Source organism: Sus scrofa, chromosome 2 (assembly GCF_000003025.6).
Source record: "Sus scrofa isolate TJ Tabasco breed Duroc chromosome 2, Sscrofa11.1, whole genome shotgun sequence".
Taxonomy (NCBI): domain Eukaryota; kingdom Metazoa; phylum Chordata; class Mammalia; order Artiodactyla; family Suidae; genus Sus; species Sus scrofa.
In genome coordinates, this window is record NC_010444.4 from 15,744,703 (window position 1) to 15,771,793 (window position 27,091).

At 38.8% G+C, this 27,091-nt stretch overlaps 1 protein-coding gene across 7 annotated transcripts in view; it reads left to right on the forward strand.

Annotated features, from left to right (window-relative positions):
- The window catches only part of CKAP5 (cytoskeleton associated protein 5), a 109,858-nt gene that overhangs the window by 63,980 nt on the left and 18,787 nt on the right, over window positions 1-27,091 (forward strand). For all 7 annotated transcript variants that reach the window (XM_013994362.2, XM_021085233.1, XM_021085234.1 and 4 more), the window contains exons 17-32: window positions 2,238-2,423; window positions 3,439-3,533; window positions 7,051-7,108; window positions 7,194-7,319; window positions 8,196-8,335; window positions 8,476-8,650; window positions 9,082-9,195; window positions 11,544-11,672; window positions 15,546-15,740; window positions 16,105-16,240; window positions 17,718-17,806; window positions 21,222-21,347; window positions 22,888-23,037; window positions 23,493-23,696; window positions 23,903-24,038; window positions 24,448-24,641. In XM_013994362.2, coding sequence (XP_013849816.2) covers window positions 2,238-2,423; window positions 3,439-3,533; window positions 7,051-7,108; window positions 7,194-7,319; window positions 8,196-8,335; window positions 8,476-8,650; window positions 9,082-9,195; window positions 11,544-11,672; window positions 15,546-15,740; window positions 16,105-16,240; window positions 17,718-17,806; window positions 21,222-21,347; window positions 22,888-23,037; window positions 23,493-23,696; window positions 23,903-24,038; window positions 24,448-24,641 — 2,253 coding nt within the window. The remainder of the gene's footprint in view (window positions 1-2,237; window positions 2,424-3,438; window positions 3,534-7,050; window positions 7,109-7,193; window positions 7,320-8,195; window positions 8,336-8,475; window positions 8,651-9,081; window positions 9,196-11,543; window positions 11,673-15,545; window positions 15,741-16,104; window positions 16,241-17,717; window positions 17,807-21,221; window positions 21,348-22,887; window positions 23,038-23,492; window positions 23,697-23,902; window positions 24,039-24,447; window positions 24,642-27,091) is intronic.

Here is a 27,091-nt window from a genome sequence, read left to right on the forward strand (position 1 = left end):
CCGCAACCCCATGGTTCCTGTTGGATTCGTTAACCACTGAGCCACGATGGGAACTCCCTTAGCTTGTTCTTTTTAGAAAGACATCACTCAGCTGGTGTACCATCAATTTTAAATGTGTACCTTTTAATTACACATATAACTGTGCATTTAGGAGTTTATGTATTTACAAATACTGATTGAGCAATTCATATGTATGTGTTTTTCTCATTATTTAGAAGCCCTCTACTGTAATCTTTACACATCCAAGGGAGGGATAAACAGTGAGATAGCTTTCTTATTTGTCTGGATAAAAAATAAATGTAGTCTTTAAGATGCCAATAATTAGTGTAATTTATTACTTAACTGTTAATCGAGATGGAATTTATTGGCACCATTATCTCATCTAAAAAGTAGGTGTGAAGGGAGGCATAGGAAAGTAATACAGGAAGGAAAACGAGAAGAGAGTTTTCTTCTCTTCCTCTAGACATTTATATAGACTTGATGGGAAACACAAGTTTGAAATGTATCGGGTTTCTTTTTGGCTTCCTGCTAGTCTCTTCTTTACTTCTGCTCTGCCACCTCTTGTTCTCTCTTTAGGATCCTTAGCTCCCTTGCACACTCTGTTCCCTTAGCATGCATTACAGTACCTCGTTCACACCATCCAGCTCCATGAAGGCTTCCTGGGCCAAAAGGTTCTTGGGCTGCCTTCTTCCCCACACACCCCCTCTTTTAAAACTCCCCTTTATGCAGCTTCTCAGCTAGGTGAAAACACACCTGATTTGAGCTAATACTCCTCTGAGTGTTAGATCCATAACAGGAGATAATTTTTTTAATATTTTTTCCTTTATATCAACTTTTCTAGAGTTTAAAACTGTTTTAAAGAGTGCAGTGCAGCTCTTTGTAGTCTATTCAAATAGTTCTACAACTCCTACCACCATATAATTTTAGAATATTTTCATCACCCTGAGGAAGAACCCTACTCCCATCAGCAGTCACTTTCTATTCCTCCCCAAGTCCCCACCCCCTAGTATCTGGCAGCTATTAATCATTCTTTCTCTATGGATTACTTTTCTTAGACATTTCACTAAACGGAATGATGTGGCCTTTTGTATGAGGCTTCTACTTAGCATAATGTTTTCAATCGTTATCCATGTTGTAACATATATCAACTCTACATTCTTTTTTATTGCTAAACAGTATTCCGTTGTGTGGCTATACAATATTTTATTTGCCCATTCAGAAGTCGATGGGCATTTGTATTGTTTCCACTCTGAGGCTATTGCAACTGTTGCTGCTATGAACATTCATGTAAACGTCTTGTGTGTGAAGATGTTTTTAATAATTTTGTATATACATAGAGGCAACTCTTTGTTTACCTTTTTGAGAAACTGCCAGTTTTTAAAAGCAGCTGTCCTTTTTTATCTTTGCAGTAGCAGTACAAGAGAGTTCTAATTTCTCTACTTCCTTACCAATGCTTGTTATTTAAATATTCAAATAGGACAAAGGAAAACATTTATGGGCAAAAGGGCCTGAAGTCCCATACATCTGCCATCATCACATTAGCATCTTAAAATTTTTTTCCATAGTTCCTTCGATTCTTCCTCTTAAAAAATCTACGAGTTTTTTAAAGCTCTCAAGTTCTATTTTGTGTGTGTGTGTTTGTATGTACATGTGCATAAGGGTTGTATTGTGGGGGAGGACTCCAGTAGGAACTCTGAGTTAGTATAGTCATTTATGATGTGTACTCATTACTGTATGCAAATAACCAGAGGGGGAGAATGTAGAAATTAAATTTTTCAGTGTATAAGCTTTTAGTATAGTAATATTGCTTATTAGTATTTTAAAGCCTTGAGTGGTTTTTCTTATTTCTCTCTTAGCTGTCAGCTACTTAAGTTGATAACAAAGGATAAAAATTATTTTGCTTTTTGGTTTAAAATTCTGATTTTAGGAGTTCCCATTGTGGCTCAGTGGATTAAGAACCTGACACAGTATCCATGAAGATGCGGGTTTGATCCCCGGCCTTGCTCAGTGGGTTAAGGATCCAGTGTTGCCACAAGCTGCAGCATAGGTCACAGATGCAGCTCGGATCCGGTGTTGCTGTGGCTGTGGCGTAGGCCAGCAACCGCAGCTCCAATTTGACCCCTAGCCTGGGAACTTCCATATGCGCTCCTAAAAAGAAAAAAAAATTGACTGTATAAAAATAAATAAATAAATGTCTTTGGCTTACTTGTAACTTTATGATGCTTACCATTGTTCAGGTAATGCAAATGAAGCTTCATATAGTTGCTTTGATTGCCCAGAAGGGAAATTTTTCCAAAACTTCAGCGCAAATTGTCTTAGATGGCCTTGTAGACAAGATTGGAGATGTGAAATGTGGGAACAATGCAAAAGAAGCTCTGACAGCGATAGCCGAAGCCTGTATGTTGCCATGGACAGCTGAACAGGTTGGTGACACAAAGGTCTCTTTCCTCAAGTTTTCCCAAATTTTAATTTAAGATTACTGGTTTTACTTTAGTTCTTTTTTTCTCAAATAAAACCATTTTTGATACAGCATTTTAATTTTTACCTTTAGTAATGTACTTTTGCCTGATAGTTAAAATCGTCTTGGGAGTTCCCTGGTGGTCTAGTGGTTAGCGCTCAGCACTTTGCTGTGGCCTGGGTTTGATCCCTGGTCTGGGAACTTAGATTCCACATCATGCCATGGCCCCCCACTAAAAATTGTCAGAGTTCTCCTGTGGCACACGGGTTAAGGACCCAGCATTATCACTGCAGTGGCCCAGGTCACTGATGTGTGGCACAGGTTCAATCCTTGGGCCCAGGAACTTTCGCATGTCAGAGATGCAGCCAAAAAAAAAAGTTGTCTTAGTCAAGAATATTCTATGAAGGATGAGAGTAGTTTTCTCTTAAGACATTATAATCTAGAATGGTCACTAATGAAAATCTGTAAGTAGTCCAGAATCCTTTTTTTTTTTTTTATTGAAATATAATTGATTTACAGTACTGTGAGAATGCTTTTTTTTTTTTTCCTAACTTTTTTGCTCCCACGGCATATGGAGATTCCCATGCTAGGGGTCTAATCAGAGCTGTAGCCACTGGCCTACGCCAGAGCCACAGCAATGCAGGATCCGAGCTGCATCTGTGACCTACACCACAGCTCACAGCAACGCCAGATCCTTAACCCGCTGAGCAAGGGTAGGGATCAAACCTGCAACCTCATGGTTCCTAGTCAGATTCATTAACCACTGCGCCACCACAGGAACTCCGAGAATGCTTTTAACACTACTGTCACTTAACGTCATTTTCACATGAAGTTAAATATTTCATTCCTAAGGCATTCTTGCAGTTGTTTTTGTGTGTGAAAAATCACTTCTACTTAATGTCAAGCTATATTTCTATGAGAAATATGAGAGGAAACATAGATCTCTTTTGTTTTTTTGTTTGTTTCTTTTTCTGCTCTAGGTTATGTCAATGGCTTTCTCACAGAAGAATCCCAAGAATCAGTCAGAAACTCTGAATTGGCTATCAAATGCAATAAAAGAATTTGGTTTTTCTGGGTAAGTCAGAAAAAAAGTATATGTTTTGCCAGTCTCTGACTGGTGATTTTATTTGTTGTAGCAGTCTGTGCTCACTTCTGAGAAGCCAGAGCTGGATTGTCTAATTTATGTAGAACAAAACTACCTCTGTTCCCTAGAGGCCTATACTGGCTCGTGCTCCTCTGTTTTGATATCCACTAATATTAGAGTTCTCTAAGTTATTTTTCCTTGAGTATTAATAACTGTACCATGAGAAAAACCATTTCCAAGGATCTCTAGTCAAATACATTTGGAAGTTACATATAAAATCCATGTGCCTAGAGGTCTATAGTTCATGTTGGAAAATTAAAGGCTCTCAGGAAAAGTCCTGCAATAGAGATTCTTATTTAGCCCATTCTTTCCCAAAGTTATTTGCACATTGAACACATTTATTTGTAGTAGTCCCCCCCTTATCTGGGTTTTGCCTTCCAAAGTTTCAGTTATCCACAGTCAAAAAATATTAAATGTGAAATTTCACAGATAAACAATTCATAAGTTTTAAAACGTGGGCCGTACTGAGTAGTGTGACGGAATCTCACTCTGTCCTCCTTAGGATATGAATCATCCTTTTGTCTAGTGTATCCCACCCACTAGTCACTGAGTAGCTGTCTCCTCTACCAGATCGACTCTTGTGGTTTTGCAGCACTCCTATTCAAGTCACCCTCATCTTACTTAATAATAGCCCCAAAGTGCAAAAGTAGAGATGCTGGTAATTTAGATATGCCAAAAAGAAGCTGTAAAGTGCTTCCTTTAAGTGAAAAAGTGAAAGTTCTCAACTCAGGAAAGAAAAAAGTCGTATGCAGAGGTTGCTAAAATCTCTAGTAATAACAAATCTTCTATCTGTGAAATTGTGAGGGAAAAAGAAATTTGTAATAGTTTCACTGTTGCCTCTTAAACTGCAAACATTATAAGTGCTTAGTTGAGATGGAAAAGGCATTAAATTTGTGGATGGAAGACATGAACAGAAAACGTGTTCTGATTGTTGGCAACATGTTCCACCCAAAAGCATGGAGACTATATGAAAACTTCAGAAGGGATCCTGTGATGCAAGTGACACTAAGCCCTTTATTGCAAGTGAAAATGATTACACAGATTCAGAAGTAAGTTTGGAATGAAAAATATAAAAATTACTGGAGAGGCTACATTTGCCAGTGGAGTAGCTGCCGCCACATTTCTGATAGAGTTGAAAAAGTTAAGGAGAAAATGTAGGGTTCATTCTATCCACAGTTTCAGGTATCCACTGGGGGTCTTGGTCCGTATCCCCTGCAGATAAGGGGGGACTGCTGTATTTTATTTAACAATATTTTATGGAGCTTACTTCATGCCAGACACTTTCTAAATAATAATTCATTTGATTTAATTATAAAAACCATGTGAGATATTGTTCTTTTCATTTTTTTTTTTTTTTTTTAAGGGCCACACCTGCGGAATATGGAGGTTCCCAGGGTAAGGATCAAATCAGAGCTGTAGCCACAGGTCTGAGCCACAGCCACAGCTATGCCAGATCCAAGCCATGTCTGTGACCTGCACCACAGTTCACAGCAATGTCGGATCCTTAACCCACTGAGCGAGGCCAGGGTTTGAACCTGTGTCTTCATGATGTTAGATTCATTTCCACTGAGCCATGATGGGAACTCCTGTTCTCTCCTTTTATAGATGAGGAAACTAGGGCACAGAAAGCTTAAGCAATCTGCCCAGGTCACAGGTAGGAATGGAAGAGCCATGATTTGAATCCAGGCATTCTGGTTCCAAAAGAGAATACTGTTAACTGCTGTACTATGTTGCCTTTCTCTGTGCCATGTTGCTTTTCACAACATGCCTCTTAGTAGGCCACTTGCACAACAGTCTTCTGAGTTCTACCAAATGAAAGTGTAATATTCTAGAGGTTCTTTTTTTTAAGTATCATTCAAGGAAAGAATTATTTGTTTTGTCAGTATTTGTGGTGCCCTCCTATAGCTGAAGATATTTTTATAATCCCTTCTTAATTGTATAGTCTTTGATATAAAACTAATCTCTTGGCATGACATAAAAGCACATGAGTATTTTCCTCTTTTTAATTCATCAATGACCTTTCATTTATTCATTTATTCAACAACTACATATTGAGTACATGTGATAGTCCAGTTATTTGTTGCAGGCCATGGGGAGTACACCATGGACAGGATTAAATTCCTGCTTTCATGGGACTTATATTTGAGAAAGGGAAGATGATGTAATTGTCAGGAAGTGTAAGAATAATGGAATAAAAATAAAGCAGGATGCAAGGTTGGGTGGTATGACCTTGGAGTGGTTGGAATAGTGGTATTTTCTATAGGGTAGATAGGAATCCTTCCCTAAACAATGACTTTGGAGCAGAGACCTTCAGGACATGAGGGAGCTAGCTGTAGTAACAATTTGGGAGAAAAACATTCTAGACCAAGGGAACAGCAAGTGCAGAAGCCCTGTGGTAGGAGCGCATGTGATATGCTTTAAAATAGCATGGAGTAATTGTTCCTCACAATGCAGCTGGAGTGGAATGAATGAGGGGGTAGGGATTGGTAAAATTGAAGAAAGAATGGGGTAGGGGGGAGATTGTGTAAGGCCTCTTTTTTTTTTTTTTTTTTTTTTTCTTTTTACAGCCACGCTTGTGGCATATGCAAGTTCCCAGGCTAGGGGTCTAATCAGAGCTCCAGCTGCTAGCCTACACCACAGCCACAGCAATGCCAGATCCAAGCCACGTCTCTGACCTGTACCACAACTTTCAGCAATGCTATATCCTTAACCTACTGAGTGAGGCCAGGGATCGAACCCACATCCTCTTGGATACAAGTTGAATTCTTAACCTGCTGAGCCATAATGGGAACTAAAATTTTGAATAAACTAGAAACTACTAGAGAGTTTTGAGCAGAAGAGTAACAGAATTATTCAGACTGTAGTTGGAGATAGCAGATAGTGGGGATCAAGGGCAAAAGCAAGGAGACTAGTAGGCTAGTAAAATAATCCTAACTTGGAAGTTTTATGATTTACGATATATTAAAAATAGAATTAAACAGAGTATTGAGCTTGAGAGAGAGGAGTCAAGGATGACTGAGGAGTCAAGGATGGCCTGAGCAACCAGAAGAATGAAGTGCTATTTACTGATGTAGGGAAGACTGTGGGAAGGACAGGTTTGGGGCTTGGGCTATGCACAGTCAGGGGTTTGGTTTTGACAGATGTAGGACATTTACTAGACACGAAAATGGAAATGTCACAAAGGCAGTTAGATATAGGAATCTGGAGTTCAGGAGAGAGATCAACACTGGATTTAGGAGTAATTAGCATATAGATAGCATTTAACGCTTACTTTAAATGAGTCTAGAAAAAGAACGGGTGAGACTCGAGATGGGTGAGATTTGGAGAGATGGGTGTGAGATTTGGAATGTATCCAAAGGGAGCCGGTTCTAGAGTCTGGCTTTACAAAACTCCAGTGAGTATTTTGAGAGTTTCATTTGTTTGTTTTAAATTCTGTTATTCCTTCCAGATTAAATGTGAAAGCTTTCATTAGCAATGTGAAGACAGCTCTTGCTGCAACAAATCCAGTGAGTACATACCAGCATGTATAGGAACTGTACAGCCACCTTTGTGGTTCTGTTCTGATCTGAAAAGTTCTTCTTGTTCTGCTAGGCTGTGAGGACGTCTGCCATTACTTTGCTCGGTGTGATGTATCTGTACGTTGGTCCCTCTTTGCGAATGTTCTTTGAGGATGAGAAGCCTGCCCTTCTGTCCCAGATAGATGCAGAATTTGAGAAGGTAAAGATTCCACAAATGATAGTGGACTTGAGAATGCTCATATTAGTTAAATTTAAACTTTTAACCCTTTAGAGTGAAGAATATGTATGTATTTTCTGGAGTTCCCGTCCTGACTCAGCAGTTTATGAACCCAACTAGTATCCATGAGGATTCGGGTTCAATCCCTGGCCTTGCTCAGTGGGTTAAGGATCTGGCGTTGCCATGAGCTGTGGTGTAGGTTGCAGACGAGGCTCAGATCTGGTGTTGCTGTGGCTGTGGTGTAGGCCATCGGCTACAGCTCCAATTCGACCCCTAGCCTGGGGAACCTCCATGTTCTGCGGGTGCACCCCTAAAAACACACACACACACATACACACATACAAAGAATATGTATGTGTTTTCTTTTATGTGTATAAAGTATCCCTGGAAAAAGTTCATAAGAAATCGATGATTTTGTCTTTGAGGAAGAAAACTAGAAACCTACAGTATAGGATAGGACATTTTCCTTTTTGTATTCTTTGTAGCTTTGGAATAACAAACATTTTGAATATGTTACCTAAAAACTACACTAAATATAACATTAACATTTAAAAAAAAGAAAAAGAAAAGAAACTTGGCTTTTCTTGAATAAACTTTCTAATCAAAATTGCTAAGTTTTGGCAGACTTGCTCTATATTGTCTTGGGCATACAAGTCAAAAGACAGCTTTATGATTGAGAAGTCAGATTCTAGGTTTGTTACTCAGATTTGAACTCTGAGTAGGAATTAAAATATGCTCTGTGTGAATATTAAATATCCTGAAGGAATATGAAAGTTTGACCCAGGCACCATTCTGTAACTTGTTTGCTGTCATATTCTTTATCTAGTTCATTAGCCTCACTGACATATTTGTGTGTAGATGCAGGGACAGAACCCACCTGCTCCAACCAGAGGGATTTCCAAACACAGCACAAGTGGTACAGATGAAGGAGAAGATGGAGATGAACCAGATGATGGGGGCAATGATGTTGTGGATCTTTTGCCAAGGACAGAAATCAGGTTTGTTGCTAATGATTTATTTGATGGATTATGCTTAATTCTTACTGGTATCTTCTGTTTCTTAGTCGAGAGTAGTTTTGTGACATCATTATTCTTTTAGGCATCTGGAATTAAGGATTCCGCCTTCTGCTTTTTTTCAGTGATAAAATCACTTCAGAGTTAGTGTCTAAGATTGGTGACAAGAATTGGAAGATCAGGAAAGAAGGCCTAGATGAAGTGGCAGGTATTATCAATGAAGCAAAATTTATCCAACCGAACATAGGTGAACTTCCAACTGCCTTGAAGGGTCGACTCAATGATTCAAATAAAATCTTGGTATGTGGAACATATACCTGTTCTTTTTCTCTCCCCTCTCCCCCTGCAGGGGGTTCCTTTTCAGTAACTTTCATGAGCAAAGTAATTAAACTATTTGTAATACACATACACAGGCTTTATTTCTAATTCTTAAATTTGTATTTTTATGTCAGAATTTTCTTAAACTAGGCTTTACCTTACTTTAAAATGATAAAACTCTACAATCTTTAGTCTAAAATTCAAATATTCCACTTTTATGAACCAATGATAAAAGGAGAAGCCATCACCTAAAAAATTATTCATAAGCTGATTAGTATTAGAATAAGCTGATTTTCCTGTCTTTTAAATAGGCCAGGAACTTCCTGCTACATTGACTGTAAAGCAGCAAACTTGGAAAACTCTGAACACAGTTTCTGTGGTTTGAACATAAAGTGTTGGTTCTTCCCACTCAGGTGCAGCAGACTTTGAATATCCTCCAGCAATTGGCGGTAGCTATGGGCCCAAATATCAAGCAACATGTGAAGAACTTAGGCATCCCTATCATCACAGTGCTTGGAGACAGCAAGGTAAACTGGAGCCTTTTCACCATAGCTCCATTCTGGAATAGGCCAGGCATGTTCTTGGACTAAAAATAATTCTTTTCATATATGTAAGAGTACATACTTAAGAACTTTGTAGAGAAGAGACTGTTAGGAGAAAAATAGTAAGCACTTTTACCTCCCAAGCAGTATTAAGGTGACCAGATGTGCCCTTTACTAGTTTTGTAACCCTTAGATAAGTTATTTATCTTCTTTGAGGTTTAGTTCTTATCTACGAAATTTAATTCTATAAGAATTAAATTTATATTAAAATTAAATTTATATAAAAATTAAATCTATAAGAATTAAATTATGAGTCTGTACATAGGATACCTGTACCTGTCTCATATAGTATGCGCTCAAAAATGGTTCCTATTATGATTATGATATCATTGTTTTTTTGTGTGTGCGTGCGCGCGTGCGCGTGTGTGTGTGTGTGTCTTTTGTTTGTTTGTTTTGTCTCTTGTCTTTTGTCTTTTTGAGGGCCACACCCGCAGCATATGGAGGTTCCCAGGCTAGGGGTCTAATTGGAGCTGTAGCCGCTGGCCTACACCACAGCCACAGCAACACCAGATCCAAGCCAGAGTCTGCGACCTACACCACAGCTTATGGCAACGCCAGATCCTTAACCCACTGAGCAAGGCCAGGGATTGAATCTGCAACCTCATAGTCAGATTCGTCTTCACTGCACCACAATGGGAACTCCATGATATCATTGTTAAAAATATTGGTATAGGAGTTACTGATGTGGCTCAGTGGGTTAAGGACCCAACACTGTCTCTGCAAGGATGCAGGTTTGGTCCCAGGCCTCGCTCAGTGGGTTAAGGATCCAGCATTGCTGCAAGCTATGGCTTGCATCCAGTGTTGCTGTGGCTGTGGCATAGGTCCCTGACCAGTTTGACTCTTGACCTGGGATCTTTCATATGTGATGGATGCAGCCATAAAAAGAAAAAAATATATGTATTAGTGTAAAGGAAGTTCCCTGGTGGCCTACCAGGTTGTCACTGCTCTGGCTTAGGTCACTGCTCTGGCGCAGGTTCAATCCCTTGCCCAGGAATTTTTGCATGCTATGGGCACGGCCAAAAATATATATTTATTGTTATAAAGAGTGAGTAAATATCAATTTTTGCCTCGTGTATTTTATTTTTTACCTTTTTCCCTCAGCTACTAGCACAGGATCTTCTAGTACTTCATTAAGATATTTGCAGTTTCACAATCCTGGAATTTGTCTCGTTTAAAGCTGCAAGCCTGGAATTCCCATTGTGGCTCAGTGGTTAACAAACCCGACTAGCATCCATGGGGATGCAGGTTTGATCCCTGGCCTCAATTAGTAGTTTAAGGATCCAGCATTGCTCTGGCCTGTGATGTAGGTCACAGAGACGGCTCAGATCCCACGTTGCTGGGGCTCTGGTGTAGGCTTGTAGCAACAGCTCCAATTAGACCCCTAGCCTGGGAACCTCCATATACCACAGGTGTGGCCCTAAAAAAAAAAAAGGAAAGAAAGCTGCAAGCCTTTTGTATTCATCCTTAAATTGAATATTTGAATATCTTTTTATTTGGGGGTAATTCATTTAATTCAAAGAATTGGACTGTTTTAATTTTTTATGTCAGTACTTACTCTATAAGTGCGAATTAATATGAAAAATTAATTGTTCAATCAGGAGTTCCTGTTGTGGCTCAGCTTTAACAAACCCAACTAGCATCCATGAGGACAGACACAGGTTCGATCCCTGGCCTTGCTCAGTGGGTTAAGGATCCGGCGTTGCCATAAACTGTGATGTAGGTCAAAAACATGGCTCGGATCATGCATTGCTGTGGCTCTGGCGTAGGCCAGCAGCTACAGCTCTGATTCGACCCCTAGCCTGGGAACCTCCATATGCCATGGGTGCGGCCCTAAAAAGACAAAAAGGAAAAAAAAAATTAATCGTCAGTCAGATTATTAATCATTTCAGTCCAACTATTATGAGTTCTCTAACATATAGAAGTATCTTCTTAAGCAGATAACCATGGACCTAAGAAACCGCAGAGATTCAGGGAACAAAACCTAGGAGTTCATTCCCCTAACGTGATACTTTGTGTCCTGGCCCCTATTTGCTTAATTAACTGAATATAGGATCTTTGCAACTTGGAGTTTCATTATTTTACTTTACTTTGGAGTTTTAATACAAGCATAGATATACATTCTGTTTCAGAGAAGAGGAAGTATGTTCCAAGTATGTTCATGTGGACTTTAGAGCTTAAAGCCTCCATTGTTCAAGTTCACAAAGTAACAGGATTTTCACTCCTACCTCCAAACCATAGTGATGTTACCTTTACTTATTCTCTCCTCTATTCAGAACAATGTTCGAGCTGCTGCCCTAGCAACGGTGAATGCTTGGGCAGAGCAAACTGGAATGAAGGAATGGCTGGAGGGAGAAGATCTTTCTGAAGAGCTCAAAAAGGAAAATCCTTTCTTGAGGCAGGAGGTTAGTACTACAAATATGATGTCTTTACTCTGATTTTGCCTTCATAGAGGTTTGGATCTAAATAATAAATATGTACATATGGATAGAATGAGTTCCATTATAAAATAGCTAATAAAATGAAACCAAATTCCTGGAGCTTTTTTTTTTTTTTTCGTGTGCTGCTGCTGCTTTTTTTTTTTTCCCCTTTCTTTTTCCTTTCATGTGCTTTTTAACAATAAAACTTTTTTAAAGGACTAGCCTTTTGTGACATTTTCTCTTTTCTTGAATTCTTAAATGGTAAAATAAGAGGTTTTCATCATGACATAAAAATGTAGAGTTCAACCTTCAAAAATCTGTCAGTATAATCCACCCTACTAACAAGCTAAAGAAAAGTCATGTAATCATATCAGTTGATACAAAAGAAGCATTTGAGAAAATCCAATACCTGTTCATGATAAAAATCTCTCATTAAATTAGTAATAGAAGATAATTACTTCAAGTTGATTTAAAGGAGAGAAAAAAAAATCTGCAAAAACCCTCTCCAGATGATAATATATGTAGTGGTGAAAGACTGAATGCTTTTCCCCTGAGACCAGGAACAAAGCCAGGATGTCCACTTCCACTACTGTTACTCAGCAAGGAACTGGAAGTTCCGGTCACTGTAATAAGTCAAGAAAAAGAAATGAAAGGCATACAGATTAGAAAAAGAATAAATAAAACTATCCCTGATTGCAGATAACATGACATAGAAAGTTCCAAGAAATCTGTAGTGTAAACTCCTAGAACTAATAAGCAAGTTCAGTAAGATTGCAGGACACAAAGTAAACAAAAGTCAGTCACATTTCTTTTTTTCTTTTCTTTTTTTTTTTTTTTTTTTTTTGCTTTTTGCTTTTTGCTTTTTGCTTTTTCTAGGACCACTCCCTCGACATATGGAGGTTTGCAGGCTCGGAGTCTAATCAGAGCTTTAGCCGCCGGCCTACAGCACAGCCACAGCAACGCAGGATCTGAGTCGCGTCTACGACCTACACCATAACTCACAGCATTGCCAGATCCTTAACCCACTGAGCAAGGCCAGGGATTGAACCCGCCACCTCATGGTTCCTAGTTGGATTTGTTAACCACTGAGCTACCACAGGAACTCCCACATTTCTTTATAATGGTTTATAATGCAAACCAAAGTTAAAAACACAGTACAATTTACAGTTGCTACAAAGAAAATGAAATCCTTAACACTTAACAAATACTGAAAATTACAAAATGCTGATAAAGCATTCAAGGAAGACTCAAGTGGATGTAGAGATACACCATGTTTGTGGATTGGAAGGCTTAACATAGTAGAGCTGTTGGTTCTATACATTTAATGTGTACAATATTGATCTATACAATTAATTTCTATCAAAATTCCAGCAATTTTTTTAATAGATAAAGTCAAGGTTATTTTAAAGTTTATTTTCTGGGAGTTCATGTTGTGGCTCAGTGGATTAAGAATCTGATTAGTATCCCTGAGGATGCAGATTTGATCCCTGGCCCTCCTCAGTGGGTTAAGGATCCAGCGCTGCAATGAGCTGTGGTGTAGGTGATCACAGACGTAGCTTAGATCCTGCGTTGCTGTGACTGTGGTACAGGCCAGCAGCTGTTGCTCCGATTCAACCCCTAGCCTGGGAACAACTTCTATATGCCACAGGTTCAGCCCTAAAAAGCAAAAAATAAATTAAAAATTAAAATTAAAATAAATTCTAGCTAAAACAATCATGGCAAAGAAAAAAATGGAAAGAGCCACTCTACCATAAATTAGGGCTTACTAAATTGCTATCGTAATCATGATATTGTGACAGCAGAGGGTAGGAGGAGGAGTATAGACCAAAAAAAACTAAAGAGGCAACCCAGAAATAGACCCACACAAATAGGAGCAACTAATTTTTGACAAAGTTACCAAGCTAATTCAGTGGAGGAAGTGTGGCCTTTTCAACAAGTGATGCTGGAACAATTGACATCCATAGACAAAAATATTAACTTTGACTTAAATCTCACATCTTACACCAAAATTAATTCAAAATGCATTGTTAGCTTTCATGTAGAACAGAAAACTATAGAACTTTTAAAAGGTAACAGGAGAAAACCTTCGGATTTAGAAATTCTTCAGGGGAAGAATTCTTAGACTTGACACCAAAACCACAGTTCATCATAGGAAAAATTGATAAATTGGACCTAATCATAATTAACTCTTACTCTGCAAAGCCCATATGAAGAAGATGAAAAGACAAGCTACAGAGTGGGAAAAAATATTTGAAAACTCTATCTCCAATAAAGGGTTCTTGTGGCATAGTGGTTTAAGGATTCATCATGGTCACTGCAGGGGCTTGGGTCGCTCTTGTGGCGTGGTTTGATCCCTAGGCTGGGAACTTCCATATCCCATGGGTGTGGCCAAAAAAAGACTATCAAGAACTCTCAAAACTCAACAGTAAAAGAAACAAATCTAATTACAAATTGGGTAAAAGACATAAACAGACATTTCACTGAAAAGGATATAAGGATGGCAAATAAGCCCATTAAATGTGTTCAGTATTATTAGCCATCAACAAAATGGAAAATTAAAACTATAATGAGATATGACAAACAACTGTCAGAAGTAACAAAGTAAAAAAACTGTGATAACACCAAAAGCTGGTAAGGATGTGTGAACATTCTCTTGGTGAATATATAAAACGTTATAGGCACTCCAAAAAAGAGTTTGGCAGCTTCTTATAAAACTAAACAAGTAGTTATTCTATGACCCAGCAAATCTTGGGCATTTATTCAGAAAGACGGAAATTTGTGTTTACGCAAAAACCTATGTATGAAATATTCATAGCAACTGATTCATAATAGCCAAAATCTGGAAACAATCCAAATATCTTTCAACAGGTGAATGTTTAAACAAAACTGTTACATATCTGCACGTGGAATAATACTATTTAGCAAAAAGAAATGAATCATTGATACATGCAACAAGTTAGATAAATCTCCAGGGAATTTTGCTGAATGACAAAAGCTAATTCCACTCCTTTTCATACCATGTAATTCAATTTATGTACTTTGAAATCTCATGTTTTAGAAATGGATAACAGATTAATGGGTATTAGGGAGGGGAAGGAGGAAGAAGGATGTGAGTGTGGTTATAAAAGAAGCAACATGTGGGATCCTTGGGATGAAAATGCTCAAAATCTTGACTGTGGCGGTAAGTATATAAACACATATGATAAAATTGTACAGAACTAAATATACACATACACAAATGAGAAAAGTCAAACTGGGGCGATCTCAATGTGAGAAGTGGATTGTATCAATGTCGGTGCCCTGGTTATGATACTACAGTATAGTTTCATAAAGTGCTGCTGTTGGTGGAAACAAAGAGTTCATCGGGTTATTATTTCTGTATTATTTCTTATAACTGCATGTGAGTCCACAATCATTGCAATAACTATTTCAATTAAAAAATAAATATAGACGTGATTTTAGAGGTGTAGAGAAAAGCAGTCTTTGTAAAAGCAGAAAGCAGAAGTCCTGGTGGAACTTGTCATCCTCTGATCAAATAAGTGTCTTTTGTAGCTGACCAGTTCTTAGAATTAAAAGAAGTGGAAGTTTTTTATCTTTAAAATACATTAAGAACTGTTAAAGCAGTATAACTCAGTGCTCAAATATGGTCCAAAAAACTGTCCTTGTCTTAGATGATTGTCATCACTCCATAGTTATTACTCATTGAACAGTGGAAATGACTGCTTTCATGTTGGAAGTTTGTAGTGTAAGAACTTATTCATTGTTTGGTACTGATTGATGAAATCATCAAGCCTAAAATCATAAGTAATAACGGTTTTCCATGTGAAGTATGTAACTGGTCTTTATTTCTTTTGGCAGCTTCTGGGATGGCTGGCGGAGAAACTACCAACTCTTCGTTCCACCCCCACAGACCTTATCCTTTGTGTTCCCCACCTCTACTCCTGCCTAGAGGACCGCAACGGAGATGTGCGAAAGAAGGCCCAAGATGCCTTGCCATTCTTCATGATGCATTTAGGATATGAGAAAATGGCCAAGGCAACTGGGAAACTAAAAGTACTACTGCTTGTTGTTGCTTCTGTTGAAAGCCATTAGAAGGATATTGAACGTGAATTTATATAGGCAAAAGATCGTATTACCTCTTATGAGTTTCAAGTTGAAATCCCAGTGAGAGCAAAAATACAATAGTTAGTAGTGTAGAGCTTCTAAAGAATCTGCTGCCTTTGCCTGGGTGAAAATTGTGACCTTCTAGAATGGCAGCTAATCTTAGTGTGACTTCATAATGTGTGTTACCTCCCTTTACTTCATTGCTATTTCAAAACTAGGAGCTCAAGGATTTGTCTGACAGCAGTTCTCTTGTATGCATAGTATGAGTATATTGTTTATGTGGCTTCTCACCTCTGTTATATTGTCTCCGTAGCCAACTTCTAAAGATCAGGTGTTGGCCATGCTAGAGAAAGCCAAAGCTAACATGCCAGCCAAGCCTGCTGCACCTGCTAAAGCAACTTCCAAACCAGTGGGAGGGTCGGCTCCAGCCAAATTCCAGCCCACCTCAGGTAACTATTTTGAGAGGGTTAGCAGGGAAGGAAATAGCCAAGGGAACTCTAAAACAAATCCAACCTTCATTTTTTTGACCACATTTCCTCACAGCTTAGATCCTAATTCCTCCCTCCATCTCCTCACCCTCCTTTACAAACATTTGTCAAGTTATCTGTTTTATGCCAGGAACTGTGCTGAGGGTTTGAAGATGATTAATGTGGTTCCCAATGAGAAAAAGGAGTTTTAGAGCAGCACATTGAAATATTCCAGAAAGCAAGTGTTCAGTTTTTTTGTGTTTTTTGGCCATGCCCGAAGCATACAGAAGTTCCTGGGCCAAGAACTGAATCCATACCACAGAAGTCACTCAAGTCGAAGCAGTGACAATGCTGAATCCTTTAACCACTAGGCCACCAGGGAATTCTCAGTGCTCAATCTTATTTTTAAGGTTTCCACAGCTATACTCTGCTCTTGGATATTATAGTTAGAAGGGGAATTGTGACCATCTAGCTTATCCCTTTTATTCACCAAAGGTGAGGAAACCAAGGGTGATGTGCCTTACACAAGGTCGAATAGCCAACTAGTGCCTAAACCAGCAGAGAACTCTGCTTACTCGTTCACAGATGAGTTCTCCTTACACTGCATTTGGCTATTTGCTGATCAATTCTAATGTATTTAAGGGAAGATTTTTTGATTTCTTCATCCTGATATTAGAATTCCATAGTAATAAAGAGAGCACATAAGCTGTAACCACTGCTCTTCTAGACTTATTGCAGAAACAATAATATTGATGCTGTAAAGCTAAAATTTTTACGTATGTAAAATTGTTAGTATCAAAGTATATATTCAGTTATAACATTTATTGGAATCTTGCTGTTTGGTGTATATAGAGTTTACTATAGTATCAAAGGTGACAGACCCTTCCCTTAAGGAAGTATCGGTTTAGCAAAAAGGTTTCTTACCTCTATTTAGAAAATAGTTTTTTAAACTGCATTTTAAATGTTGATAAAGGAGGAGTTCCCATCATGGCTCAGTGGTTAACAAATCCGACTAGGAACCATGAGGTTGCAGGTTCGATCCCTGGCCTTGCTCAGTGGGTTAAGGATCCAGTGTTGCCATGAGCTGCGGTATAGACACAGCTCGGATCACATGTTGCTGTGGCTGTGTTGTAGGACGATGGCTACAGCTCTGATTAGACCCCTAGCCTGGGAACCTCCATATGCCACAGGTGCAACCCTAGAAAAGGCAAAAAGACAAAAAAAAAAAAAAAAAAAAAAAAAAAGTCGATAAAGGAGATGTAGATTTTCTGAGTTAATTCAATGAGATTGTGTTTAAAGAGGAAATTGGGAGGACTAGGGGAAAAAATCTAACTGAAAACACTTTGAAAATTGATACATTTAAAACATTTTTCACCATCATTACATATTTAACATGCCCAAAATATAGTGATATTAGTTAGAATTTGTATTTATAGTATGTGCTTTTATTTTCTCAAAGCACCTGTTGAAGATTCTGTTTCTGGCACCATAGAACCCAAACCTGATCCGAAAAAGGCCAAAGCTCTAGGAGTTTCCTCTAAAGCAAAGGTATGTTAACTCTGCAACTTAGATACGGAATTGTTCTTGGAGTTCCCATCGTGGTGCAATAGAAACAAATCTGACTAGGAACCATGAGCTTGCAGGTTTGAACCCTGGCCTCCATCAGTGGGTTAAGGATCTGGCATCGCTGTGGCTGTGGTGTAGGCCAACAACTGTGACTCCGATTAGATACCTAGCCTGTGAACCTCCACATGCTGCGGGTGTGGCCCTAAAAAGCCAAAAAATAAATGAATAAATAAGTAGAATTGCTCTTAAGTGTTATATACACAGAATCAGTCTTTTAAGAAAGACCATATCACATATGAAAGGTCATTACTACCCTTGACATTATCCAATTATAAAGTATTTATTTACACAAGTTTCTGTGGCTCACTTTTAATGAGGCCCCAAAACAGAGACATCCTATTCTCAAGAGATACTGCCATGGTTTCTGTCATGCAGATCTTTGGGGAAGGTTTTCAGTAGTAAACAACTTCCTTCAAATTTGACCGTTAAAGTAATCATACTAAATAGGTGTTCTGATTAGACTTAAAGGGAATATCTGTCCCCCAACCAGTGGGATTTCATGCATCATTAATCCTTTTAGCATCCATGAATTGTTGGACAATTTAAAGAAGTGTTTTCAAATGTTCAACCTTAAATATCCCTTGGGTATTTTTTCATTTAGTAAAATTTTTTTTGTCTGCACCCACAGCATGTGTCGTTAAGTTCTCAGGCCAGGGATCAAACCTGTGCCTCAGCAGTAACCACAGCTGCAGCAGTGACAATGCCAGATCCCTAACCTGCTGAGCTGCCAGGGAATTCCTAATTAAATTTTCGAATATTAATACTTAATAAAAGGAAAATTGCAGAACTGTGTGATCAGTGTTCAATCTAATAGTATATGTAAATAGAGAAAGCTATGTTTCATTAACTGCCTGTAACTCATGAAAATATGTCAGAGTAGAAAATGTTTTATTATCCAGTACATTTATTATTACATCTCTATCATAGAAGGGGCACTCTGTGGCCATTCTTCTAAATGTTAGTTACCCATTTTCCTTCCCTGCGCTTGGGTCCTTCAACTCAGTGAGTTAATTTAAATGGGTAATTATCTTCTGAATTATCCAGTGAAGCTGTTTTTTTCCTGCCCTTCTCCCTGTCCTCATCCCAGATTTAACAAGTGCTTATTTTAGTATTTTGATCACAAGTGCTTTGAAGTATTTTTGACTCTCTTCTTAATGCCATTTTCTTTTCAGTCTTTTGTAGCTTACAAAGCAATTTCACATAAATGAGCTCACATTTGTTTTGACTGAATGACTTCATTGTTTGAACTAGAAAGAAATGCTGCCCTAGAAGAAATAGCAGACTTTTGCTACATTTATAATAATCATTCTAATAAAAATTTAATTAAATGAAAAAATACCCAGCAATGAAATTCAAATTTTACCTTAAATATATATACTGTGTGTTTACAGTTTCTTTCCATCTGATACAAAGATTCTAAATCTTGGATTATTTTTAAGAGCCACTTCAGTAACTTAAGTATTTAAAATGTTTCTAGCAGAGTTCTGTTGTGGCACAGGGGGTTCGGGAATCTGGCAGTTGTCCCTATAGTGGCTCGGGTCACTGCTGTGACGTGTGTTTGATCCCTGGCCCAGGAGCTTAAATGTGCCCTGGGCACTGCCCAAAAAAAAGGAAAGGGAAAACATATTTCAAGCAACTTTCTCTAGAAACAGGTTCTGAGGCTCTCCAGTGATAGTGATATGATAGAGATACATGTTACATGGCAAGAAGCAGAAAGCCTTTCTCAACTAAGTAATATGAAATGTGTGAATGTGGTTCAAAATAGCATTAATACGGAAAGTTGTCAACAGTGTTGAAGATTTCAAGAAGGAAAAGAACTATCCATATATGTGAATTATATCTCAGTAATTTTTTATAAGAATAATAAACAATAAACAAAAATACTCTGTGACCCAGACCAATGATAGATAATAGCGGCTTTTCCAACCATATCACATGCCAGCCCAGCAGAACTAACCAACAACTATTATTTAAAATGCTACTAGAGGAGTTCCCATCATGGCACAGAAGAAAATCCAACTAGGAACCATGAGGTTTCAGGTTCAATCCCTGGACTCGCTCAGTGGGTTATGGGTGTGTTGCTGTGGCTGTGTCGTAGGCCAGCAGCTACAGCTCCGATTAGATCCCTACCCTGGGAACCTCCATATGCTGTGGGTGCAGGCCTAAAAAAAAGACAAAAAAAAAAAAGTTTGCATGACTTGAAAAGGAATTGGAATACACCCTGTCCTCTGTATTTAGCACTTTCTTATCATTTGATAGAATAAATGACTATATGTCTGTAATTTTAGGTCTTAAATGGAGGCTTAAAAATCTGTCATTTTGGAGTTCCCGTAGTGGTGCAGTGGAAACGACTCCAACTAGGAACCATGAGGTTGTGAGTTGGATCCCTGGCCTCGACCAGTGGGTTAGGGATCCAGCCTTGCTGTGAGCTGTGGTGTAGATTGCAGGCGCAGTTCGGATCTCACATTGCTGTGGTTCTCGCATAGGCCGGTGGCTACAGCTCCGATTGGACCCCTAGCCTGGGAACCTCCATATGCTGCAGCTGCAGCTCTAAAAAAGACAAAGAAAAAAAAAAAGAATTATTTTAGAAACATTTGTAGAGAATCTGCACAAAAACATACCAAATTCGGGAGTTCCCGTCGTGGCGCAGTGGTTAACGAATCCGACTAGGAACCATGAGGTTGTGGGTTCGGTCCCTGCCCTTGCTCAGTGGGTTAACGATCCGGCGTTGCCGTGAGCTGTGGTGTAGGTTGCAGAGGCGGCTCGGATCTTGCGTTGCTGTGGCTCTGGTGTAGGCCGGTGGCTACAGCTCCAATTCAACCCCTAGCCTGGGAACCTCCATATGCCGCGGGAGCGGCCCAAGAAATAGCAACAACAAAAGACAAAAGACAAAAAAAAAAAAAAAAAAAAAAAAAAACATACCAAATTCAGAGTACCTGTTGTGGCTCAGCAATAACGAACCTGATTGGTATCCATGAGGACACAGTTTTGATCCCTGGCCTCACTCAGTGGGTTAAAGGATCTGGTGTTGCCGTGAGCCATGGTGTAGGTCACAGACGTGCTCGGATCTGGCATTGCTGTGGCTGTGATGTAGGCCAGAAACTGCATCTCTGATTCACTCCTGAGCATGAACTTCCGTATCTGTGGGTATGGCTCTAAAAAGACAAAAAAAAAAAAAAAAAATCAAATGCAAGATTCTAAGGATATTTTGTTTCTTTCATTGGAATATGATGAAGAGAGGTGTCTGGTTTATATCGTGCCCTTTTACAGGGCAGTACAGTGAATTCCCAAGGAGAAGTAATTTTGCTAATCAGAATTCCCTTTACCTTGAGTGTAGACTGCACAAGGAAAGAAAGTGCCGAGCAAAACTACCTTAAAGGATGATGAAGACAAATCTGGTCCTATTTTTATTCTTGTTCCAAATGGAAAAGAACAAAGAATGAGAGATGAAAAAAGCTTAAAGGTAAGGAAGAAATATGAGTTTTCAGGAGTTTTTTGCTTGTTTGTTTTTGTTTTGTTTTATAATCAAGAATAATTTTTCTGTGAGTTCCCATTGTGGCACAGCGGAAACGATTCCGACTAGGAACAATGAGTTTTCAGGTTTGATCCCTGGCCTTGATCAGTGGGTTAAGGATCCAGTATTGCTGTGGCTGTGGTGTAGGTTGCAGACTGGCTCAGATCCGGTATTGCTGTGGCTGTGGTGTAGGCTAGCAGCTGTAGCTCCAATTGGACCCCTAGCCTGGAAACCTCCATATGCTGCAAGTGTGGCCCTAAAAAGCAAAAAAAAAAAAAAAAAGAATTTTTCTGTCTGAAATTCGTATCATTGTAAAATATCTAATAATTAACTGAATCTTTTGCTTATAAATTATATCTTGTTTCTGTAAGACGACTTTATGGGAGCATTAATTCCTACAAAAGAAACTATGAAATGGAGCTATTGCCTGTTTTTCCTCCAAGTAGAAATAGATTGATGTTTTGGGAGTTTGGTTGTTTTTGTTTGTAATTTTCGGAATCAAAGACTGGAAAGTAGTCATTGATATTCATCAACTACGCATATGTAACATGCTATTTCTTTTATCCTTCTTGTACCTGATGCCTTAAAAAATAGATTTGGTTACTATACATGGCTATTTCAGTCATTTCTCTTTTGACGTTGTTTTGGTTTTATTAAGCAGTTAAATTTTTTTCAAAATATATACATTGTTTTTTTAAAAAAATCAAACAATCCAAAAAAATGCAAAAGTGTAGTATGAAAAGCATGTCTCCCGCTCCAGTTTCCCTCCACAAGGAGGATAAATGTTACCAGTTTTTTGGTGTGTATTACTCTAGAAATTATAGTATTTCATACCTATACAATCATGTATGTGAAAATATATAGCCCTCCCTCCACACAAATGGGAACATGTCGTATTCTTTGTTTTGTATCTTACTTTTTTCTCTCAGTGGTCTTTGAAGAATCTTAAACATCATTCCCTATCGGTATGCATATAATGCATTCATCTTTTTTATTGGCACATCGCATGTATTTACCTTTCTTTATCCTCAGTCCACTATGTTAAACATTTTAGGTTGCTTCTAGGTTTTCACTTTTATAAACTGTACCATCACAGACATCTTTGAATATAACTTTTGTACACATAAGGAAGTTTTTATTAAACTCCTAGAATAATAGGTACATTTTAAATTTTGATAGATGTTTCAAATTTTCCCATTAACATTAGACCAACAGTGTCCACTGTGTTGTACAGTAATAATAGATCATTGATTTTCCTAGTAAGAATGGCTGAAAATTCTATTCTTAGAAAATTTTCAGAGTTAAGCTTCCAGAAGTATGACAGATTGAGTACATTTTGCATTTATATTTAATTACAATTTAATCTTGGTGAATTTTAAAATATCCTATTAAATTAATTCCTACAGCTGCTTTAAATAGTTTTCTAACTCGTTTCAGTTGACCACCTTATAGCACCTTTTCACTGGTTTTTTGGTTTTTTGTTTTTTAGGTGCTGAAGTGGAATTTTACTACTCCACGGGATGAATACATTGAGCAACTGAAGACTCAAATGTCAAGCTGTGTGGCTAAATGGTTACAGGATGAGATGTTTCACTCAGACTTTCAGCATCACAACAAAGCCCTTGCTGTCATGGTTGATGTAAGTTTGCAACAAAATGAATATACGTGAATCTCAGATGTGAAAACACTGAGCCTGTAAATAATCAGAAGTTTTCGGCGTTCCCATCATGGCACAGTGGAAACAAATCCAACTAGGAACCATGAGGTTGCGGGTTGGATCCCTGGCCTCGATCAGTGGGTTAGGGATCCGGCATTGCTGGGACCTGTGGTGTAGGTCACAGACTTGGCTCAGATCTGGCGTTGTTGTGGCTTTGGCATAGGCTGGCAGCAACAGCTCCGATTGTACCCTTAGCCTGGGAACCTCCATATGCCGCAGGTGCAGCCTGAAAAAGACGAAAAAGACAAAATAATAAATAATTTTAAAAATCTGTCATTTTCTTTTTGGACTGTAGTAAAATTTAAGAGTTACTTGCCTGATAAGAATTTAAATTTCTATACGTCTAATCTGTGGGGTTTGTATTGTTTTGTTTCAAGCATTTGGAGAGTGAAAAAGAGGGTGTCATTGGTTGCCTGGATCTTATCTTAAAGTGGCTTACCCTGCGGTTTTTTGACACCAATACAAGCGTCCTAATGAAAGCCCTAGAATATTTAAAATTGCTCTTCACCCTGCTAAGTGAGGAGGAGTACCATCTTACTGAGAATGAAGCATCTTCCTTCATCCCCTATCTCATCCTCAAGGTAATGTGTTCTCACTTGGGAAGATTGCTCAGGTTCCCAGCTACCTCAGTTCCTATACTTGTATTCCCCCTCCCTTCTTCTTCATACAGTAATACCATCTGCCGCTCATTCCCATACCCCAGTTCTTTCAAGATGTAGTAACCCACAGAGGCACCTTTGCTACTCAGAAAATGCCTCACTTAATCATTATTTTCCTTGTTGACTAGGTCGGAGAACCAAAGGATGTCATTCGTAAAGATGTCCGTGCCATCCTGAACCGGATGTGCCTTGTCTATCCAGCCAGCAAGATGTTCCCCTTTATCATGGAAGGAACCAAATCGAAAAACTCTAAGCAAAGAGCAGGTAAAGCAACAATTTAAATTGGGGCATAGGTCTGCAACATTGACCTCTATAGATCAGTGTCTCTGGGTTGATTCCAAACCTCTGATTGGACTGTGAGAGTGATGAGTTGCACACTGGTGGAGCCACAGTATCAGGTGATACAGGCATCACTCAGTACCACCCTGGTGACAAAATCAAGTGCACAGGGGCCATCTGACTCACAGGCATCCGTTTCTTCTAGGAGCACTTGCTATAACATCATTGTTTCATTGTGTATTTTATAAAAAGGCAATAAAGGAAAAAAATCAAGGCAGAGCCAGAATAAGATTTTAGTCCTTCATATATGCCAAGGAAAATGTATCTAGTAAAGATAGGTCTCCATGCCAAGTGTGTGTTGAGTCTTCTTAATCTAGCCTTTCTTCCCCAACAGAGTGCCTGGAAGAACTGGGGTGTCTGGTCGAGTCCTATGGCATGAATGTTTGCCAACCAACCCCAGGAAAAGCCTTAAAGGAGATAGCGATTCACATAGGAGACCGAGACAATGCCGTGCGCAATGCTGCCCTAAACACCATTGTCACAGTGTACAATGTCCATGGGGATCAGGTGTTCAAACTGATTGGAACCGTGAGTGACTTTTCTCTTGATATTTTCAGGATGGTGTGAACTGCAAGATGACTTAGGTGTCACATTTCATTCCATCTCAATTCTAGCTGAGTTTACACCACCTTTTATTAAAACTCATCCTATCGATATGGATTAGAATCCCAATAAATCCTTGAGGGTGTCTCTGATTACTATAGGACACTTAGGCTGTGTCTTACTGGAAATTAGATTTTCTTTTCTGAGCATTCCCCCCATAGCAAATTGCTGTAGATGAGAGCTATTCTTGAATCAAGAAATCTGAGCTGGGAGTTCCCGTTGTGGCTCAGTGGTAACGAACCTGACTTGTATCCATGAGGACGCGGATTCGATCCCTGGCCTCACTCAGTGGATTAAGGATCCAGCGTTGCCATGAACTGTGGTTTAAGGCTGCAGATGCGGCTCGCATCCTGCATCACTGTGGCTGTGGTATAGGCCGGCAGCTGTAGTTCTGATTCCACCCCTAGCCTGGGAACTTCCATATGCTATAGCTGTGGCCCTAAACAAAATAAATAAATAAAAGGACATTAAAAAGAAGAAGGGAAAAAAAGAAATCTGAGTTAGTCTGGGATTTAAATTCTACTTATCAACCTCCAGGGTAATTTTAGTGCATATTATTTTTTTTAGTGAACAGTACTCACTTGTTTGTAATGTGGATTGTGGTACCTGTCAGATCAAAAGAGTCTTGAGCTGCAGCCGTGAGCCAGACTCTCCAAGCACAGAAGGTTCTTCTTCTGACTCCTTACTTCCTCTGAGCCAGTCATTATTGTGGCTGGGCCTCAGTTTTCATTCCAGTTACCTCTTAGTAGCACATATGTTTACCCTGGGCTTGTGTATTTTTACTTGTATTAATTTCACTAAACCCTCACTACATGCCAGTGAAGGAGATAAAGTAGATTGGAATTTTCTAGATGACCAATAGTGAAGCATCTTGCCCCTGGCCACGCAGGTAGTGATAACAAAAATGAGGAAGCTTCATTGAATTTTTAACCTTTTTATTTGTAATTATTAATGGCCTTTCCTTTTGTATCCTGTCTTTCGTTCTTTCATTCGTTCTTTCGTTTCTTCTTTCGTTCATTCTTTCGTTCTCTTGTTCTTTTCGTTCTTTCGTTCTTTCTTTCTCTCTTTCATTGTTTCATTCTTTCGTTTGTTCGTTCTTTCGTTCTTTCTGTCTGTCTTTCTGTCTTTCTTTCTTTTTTCTTTTTTGGCTACCCCACAGCATATGGAGTTCCTGGGCCAGGGATCAGATCTGAGCCATAGTCTCGACCTTAGCTGAAGGTAGGGATTGAACCTATGTCCCAGCGCTACTAAGATGCTGCCCATCCCATTACACCACATTGGGAACTCCTGTATGCTTTCTTTCATATGTTCTCTTACTATAACAAGTCAGGTTTGAACAATAGTTGATTTTTTTTTTTTTCAGGATTCATGGTAGATTTATTTATTTATTTAGCAATAGTTGGTTTTTAAATGTAAGTAGTGTTCTGAAAGTAAACTTACCTAATATAGGAGGTTCTGTTTGCTTTAACATGAAAATGGATGGGTTTTTGGTTGGTTTTTTTTTGGTTTTTGTTTTTTTGTCTTTTTAGGGTCACAACTCTGGCATATGAAGTTCCCGGTCTAAGGGATGAATTGGTGTAGCTACACCACAGCCACAACTCAGGATTTGAATCATGTCCGTGACCTACACCACAGCTCATAGCAATGCCTGATTCTTAGCCCACTGAGCGAGGCTGGGGATTGAACCCATGTCACAATGAGTACTAGTCAGGTTTGTTACCTCTGAGCCACAACAGGAACTCCTGAAAATGGATATTAATTCTTGAGTCTTCCAATTAGCTTTTTAATTCTCCTCATATTCTAGTGCTGATAAGTTAAATTTGATATGATTACCATAGGGGAAACTGTGGTAGGGAGGGAGGAATTAAGAAGGTGGGAGGAGTTCCCGTCGTGGCGCAGTGGTTAACGAATCCGACTAGGAACCATGAGGTTGCAGGTTCGATCCCTGCCCTTGCTTAGTGGGTTAATGATCCGGCGTTGCCGTGAGCTGTGGTGTAGGTCACAGACGCGGCTCGGATCCTGCGTTGCTGTGGCTCTGGCGTAGGCTGGCAGCTACGGCTCTGATTAGACCCCTAACCTGGGAGCCTCCATATGCCGTGGGAGCGGCCCAAGAAATGGCAAAAAGACAAAAAAAAAAAAAAGAAGATGGGAATAACATATACACACTATTGTGTAAAATAAATGATTAATAAGAACCTACTGTATAACTCAATGTAATCTACTCAATAGTTTACAATAACCTATATGGAGGAAAATGGAGATAGATAGATAGATACATAGATATAAAAACCAATTCATTTTGCTATACACCTGAAACTAATACAACATTGTAAGTCAACTATACTCCAATAAAATTTTTTTAAATTAAAAAATAA